General features: G+C 61.6%; 1 protein-coding gene across 1 annotated transcript; it reads left to right on the top strand.

Annotated features, from left to right (window-relative positions):
• The first annotated feature begins 1,441 nt into the window (after positions 1–1,441).
• On the top strand, positions 1,442–4,988 carry FADD (Fas associated via death domain). The gene is made up of 2 exons (XM_046017023.1): positions 1,442–1,817; positions 3,887–4,988. Exons 1-2 carry the CDS (start codon positions 1,532–1,534, stop codon positions 4,255–4,257), a joined length of 657 nt encoding a protein of 218 aa, XP_045872979.1. The 5' UTR covers positions 1,442–1,531; the 3' UTR covers positions 4,258–4,988.
• The last annotated feature ends 519 nt before the right edge of the window (positions 4,989–5,507 follow it).

The following is a 5,507-nucleotide window of genomic DNA, read 5'->3' as shown; positions in this document are numbered from 1 at the left end:
GAAGGCAAGGAATGTCCCCAAAACAAAGTTGTTTCAGCAGCTGCTTGGAATACTCCTTAAAGTCTCTGTCTCAAGTTAGACTAAACCCAGTTACTGGGCTCCAGTTATAGCCCTAAACACATGAAATGAGTGAGGGAGAAGCCCCACATCTATTAGGAGGAACGGAGAGACGAAAGTCAAGAGTCCCCTTACTTACTCTCTGCTTGCCCCATTCCTTCAAACACAACAAACACCACAACAGACTACAAAGAGACAAGACAAAGACAACCACAAACCCAGCGGCCCTTACCCAGAGCCGGCCATGGGTGGGGGTTTTCCCGGCCCCTACAGATGCTCGCCGGGACGAGTCACAGATGCTCACTGAGATGAGTCACAGACCAGATCCAGACCCAGTGGCTCTCACCCGCTGGTGGGGGTTACCCGGCCCCCTACAGACCCAGGTGACTGCCTAGGGGGGACTTGGACGCCTAGACGATCTACCAGAAGAGTGTTGGGGCGTCCCCGCATCCACTCCAGCCCTGGGGAGCATGGCTGCGTCCAACTTCACCCTGGTGGGCCCTACCTGGAGCTCCGCAACCAGACAGAGTCAGACCCAGAAATTCCGATGCTGGCTCAGTTCTCGTCGTTTAATCCCGGACGAGCCCCCAATGTTGGGTACCCCAAAAATTGGGTACCCCAATGATGGGTCCGTGATTAACGGAGCAAGACTGATACAAAGCGAAGGTCAAGCAAAGCTTTATTTCGCGCCAAGCATCAGGAATCAGACCGACCTTCAAACAGACCGGTCGGGGTCACCCCTTACAGAGGACGACCCCTCCCTGCTTTCCAGACTAACTTTTATAGAGCAAAGGCCATGTGGTTGGGCCTGGCCGCACCCAGGGGGCTAATTGAATTCCAATGCACCCCACAATAGCCATGGAAACTAGCCCATCACCTTGGTAGCTGGGAGACAGTATGCGCCCCCACTGATTGAATCCCGCCACCTGGCCTGACCCACCCCTGTACTTGGACTTTGTTACGTGGGACTGGTTCCCGGAACTTGCCTCTAAGCAAGTTCCCCTGGGGGGCAAGGTCAATCCAAGTTTTACAACAAAATGACAGTTCAATGGGGTGGGGCTGCTCTGGCTGAAAAGGCCCTTACACTCGCCAACGTTAACAATAAATGCATTTATTTTCAGCACCCGCCGTGCAACACTGCCCAGGGAACGCAGGTCCCCCATCTCGGTTCGCTCCTGGGTGCTGCACCCAGGAGCCACAGTGCAGCACTGGGCGGTATACAGTCCGCAGGACGCAGGCGCGGGAGCCCTCCAGCGGGGCACCCGGAGCTCTCCGGGAACGTCCCCTGGCGGCCGGGGAGCACCTCCCGGGCGGAAACGGCTACAGCCGGGCCAGGGCCGCATGCGCGGATCCCGGAGTTCTCGCGAGACCGCCGGAGAGTGGGCGTGGACTTCCGGCGGCGCGGACTGTGTGACGTAGAGACCCGGCAGCGGAGAGGCCGGTGGGGCGGAGCGGGGCTCGCGCGGCCGCGGCCATGGACCCGTTCCTGGTGCTGCTGCACTCGGTGTCCGCTGGCCTGTCGGACGACGAGCTGACCGAGCTCAAGTTCCTGTGCCGGGGCCGTGTGGGTAAGCGGAAGCTGGAGAGCGTGCGCTGCGGCCTGGACCTGTTCACGGTGCTGCTGGAGCAGAACGAGCTGGACGCCGAGCACACCGAGCTGCTGCGCGAGCTGCTTGTGTCGCTGCGGCGCCAGGACCTGCTGCAGCGCCTGGACGGCTTCGAGGCGGGCGCGGCGGGCAGGGCCCCGCCGGAGGAGCGAGGTGGGCGCGCGGCGCCGGGGGCGGGGCGGGGCGGGGCGGGGGAAGCCGGGGGCCTGGCCGGGCCGTGCGCCCCGCGGTGGCTGGGGCCGGTCCGCCGGGGGTGCCCTTCCCCGCGTTCGATTGCGCGGATTTTCTCCGGACGCTCGCGGGAGGCCGGTGAGCCGCCCGCTTTGCAGAGGGGGAGCCGGAGCGCCGGGAAGTTACCCCACCCTGGGGTGGAAGACGCGGACAGGCACACAGCCGGTTCGCCGTCGCTCCGTCACCCCTGCCTGCGCGACCGAGAGAGTGCTCCGAAGGAGAGGCCGTCGCGCACCGCCTCTGGGTGGGGGAGCTCGGTGCGCCGCCGCCGCTTTCGTTTTCCTTCCGCCTCTGGGAGCGCCCCACTGGCGTCCTTGACGCGGAGAACAGGACTGGGAATGGCTCTCGCCCAGCGGCTTGGTCCTCGGTATAGCCCTGTGCTCGGGCTCTGCGCTCGATCCTTCTTCGGGTCTTACAGGCCGGGGGACCGGGGCTGGGAGGTGCAGTGAGGAGCCCGAGATGCCCGACCCATTGCAAGCTGGGACCCACCGAGGCAGCCGCGGCGGGCGGGCGGGAGGGATTAGCCCTGCCCCCCTCTGACCGAGACCCTTCAGTGTGACTTCCTACCCTGTGCGCAGGCATCCCCTCTCCTCCCTCCCTGGGCTTGCACAGGCCTCGGGGAGTGAAAATGAGACCTGGGTCGAGCAGGGCGTCTCAGTCACACCTCTGTGTTCTCAGAGCCCTGGGAGGGGGTGCTGGGGAGTGCTCTGGGGACACCTCTCTAGGCTCGAAGCTCTTGCCTGGCATCAGCCCTTTGGTCACCAGGTCAGAAAGATCAGAAAGGGTGGACCCGTCGCAGCACGGGTGTTGCTCCATAAAGACTCGTGCTTACTGGTGCAGGTGGGGACAGGACCGCTCTGCCTGGGGTCAGTCAGATTCAGACTTCCTGTCCAGACACACCCACACACACCCCTGTGTGAGCATACACAGGCGCGGGGCCGTGCAAACAGGACAGGACGTAGAAGAACCACGTTTTCAAGGACATTGAGCAGGGGGAGATTGGGGACATAATACGTTGAGAAAGCCGTGCACACCCCACAGATCGTAATGTTTTAGATTTCTCCGTGTCCGTCTATGCGTGTACATACTGTGTATGGCGAGGGGGCACACCGGAGATTACCCGGTAGGGGTGGGTTGGTGAGGGCCCGTCCTGTATTACTGTCGCACAGAAGACGGGGTCGCGTCCCGCTCAGGTGGACCGGCACCGGCTCGTCAGGGTTTCACTTTCCAGCTGTGCCGTTGTCTAGCTGCATGGCATCAGGAAAATACTCCGCTTCCCTGTGCCTCCGTTTCCCTCTCTTTACCATTGGTCACAGTAACACAAGTGCCCGCTCGCCCACCTGCAGGGGACGGAAGAGTGGGCCTTGGGGGTCTGTGGCTGAAGACACACATGTGCCAGGGCCCTCTGAGCAGCGTTTTGCCCTTCCTCTGCTCGCCGCCCCCATTCCAGAAACTACCTGTTAGGATCGGTAGTGCCCCACCTGCTGGTCTCAGTCGTGACCTTTCCACCGATGAGGACACGGTAGCCAGGGACCAAAGACTGGTGGTCAGTCCAGGCAGCTTCCAAAGCAAGAATTGGGGTGTTTTCGTGCCCCAGGGCTGCCTTACAAAGGACCACACCTCGGGGCCTTGAAGTGACATGGAACTGATTCCTTTGCAGTTCCGGAACCAGAAGTCAAAGGTCAGGTTGTCCGCAGAGCCGGGCTTCCTCTGGAGGCTGCGGGACAGCATCCTCCGCCTCTTCCAGAGTGTGGCGGCTCCGGACATTCTTCGGGCAATGGAGTGGGCTGGCGGCAGGACTGGAGGCCCCCCTCAGGCTTTCTCTGACCTTCCCCTGGCCCCCCTACTGCTGCGTGACCTGAGCCTCTGCAGGAGAACTTCTCGTGTCCCCAGCACTTGGGCAGCACCGAGAAGCGCTTTGGGAATACGGGGTTACTCGTCCCCAAACGTGTCCCCCAAACCTCTGGTAAATCATTTTCTTCTTCCCCCAGACCTGCGTGCGGCATTTGACGTCATCTGTGATAACGTGGGGAAGGACTGGAGAAGGCTGGCCCGGCACCTGAAAGTGACAGACGCCAAGATCGATGCCATCGAGGAGAAGTATCCCCGCAACCTGACCGAGCGGGTGAGGGAGTCGCTGAGAGTCTGGAAGAGCGCCAAGAGGGAGGACGCGACTGTGTCCCACCTGGTGAGGGCGCTCAGGGCCTGCCAGCTGAACCTGGTGGCCGACCTCGTCCTGGAGGATCAGCAGGCCCGGGAGAATGAGAACGAGACTGCGAGCAGCGGAGGTGGGGACAAGAGCCCCCCCGCGTCTCTGACGTCCTGGGATTCGAATGGGCCTGCCTTGGGGGCCCCCTGGTGACCCGGCTGCTCTTCTCCAGGAGCCCAAGGGTGTCCACGCAGCCCGAACTTGGGTCCCCCCCCCCCCACCACCACCAAAGTTGACCAAGTGCCTTCCACGCGCCGGTGCTATGATGATCTAGCAGGGAGCCGGGACAAGGGGACCCCAGCGCTCGAGCCACGGCTGGCTTCACGGAGTGGTGTGCGGGGGGGTCGGCCGCCGTGCCTCTGGATCGCCCTTGGGAGGGAGAGTCTGTTGTCCCGTGAGATGAGCCCTGCACGAGGAAGTTTTGGGTCCACGCCCAGCAGGTAGAAGGAACATCAACGTCAGCGGTGCTCAGTGCTGTTCCTCAGCAGGTGGGGACCGTGTGCAGTCCGTGGCTGGACAAAGTCCGTGGCAGTGGGAGAGTGGGGGTGGAGCCAAGGCTGTCGGGCTCCAGAGCCCACACAGTGACCACTGGGTCACACTGTTGCTGCCACAGTTGTCCAGAGGCTTTGAGGCCATTGGCTAGACCCATACACCAGAGCAGGCTGTGTGGAGGTCCCTGGTGGGCTCATGGCCCTTGAGGGTGTCCGGGGTGGGGGGGTGGTAGTAAGACTTGTGAGAACGGCCTGCGGTAGGATCGCCAAGCCGGTTGATGGCCTCGGTGCTTCACCAGCGGGAGTTCTTAGAAATACTATGACTTCCGTGATGCCGCAGTTTCCTGTTTTGTATCAAAATCACTATTCTGATAACAGGATCCTGTCATCCTTTAAAAAGTGGTCTTTCTGCTTTCACGGTCATCCTATTAAATCTTAGTCCTTTACAGTGGAAAGCTCCGTGACCCAGAATTTTACATTCCTTTTGAGGATTACTTCATTTCTCATATTCTTGAAAGTCTCGTGGTCGATTTCAGCACTCCGGCCCGCTTCTCTTAGGCTGAACCGTGAGCAGCGTGGCTGGGCTCCTAACAGCTCCAGCAGACTGGTCGGCCGGAGGCCCCCTCCCGCCAGCTTTGCGCACGCCTGCCACTGAGCGGCATCAGAGAGCCGGGTGGCTGTCCCTTGTTCAGGCCTTCCGGCTGTGACCTTGGGAGAGCCCCACGTGAGGTCCAGGCTGCGTTGTCCTGCTAAGCTACAGATCAGCCTTGGAGTCCCTGCGCGCCTTCAGCAAGTCCGTACTGATGCCAGGCAGGGCGAGGGGCTGGCGCCACCGCAGGAAATGAGAGAGCCGTGGCCCCGCTCTGTGGCCCTCACGCTCCAGACCAGAAATCCAGGCATTAAGCAGAGCAT

This window comes from Meles meles, chromosome 8 (assembly GCF_922984935.1).
Source record: "Meles meles chromosome 8, mMelMel3.1 paternal haplotype, whole genome shotgun sequence".
Taxonomy (NCBI): Eukaryota; Metazoa; Chordata; class Mammalia; order Carnivora; family Mustelidae; genus Meles; species Meles meles.
Note: the sequence above shows the minus strand (reverse complement) of the source record. Positions and strands in the feature narration are given on the sequence as shown.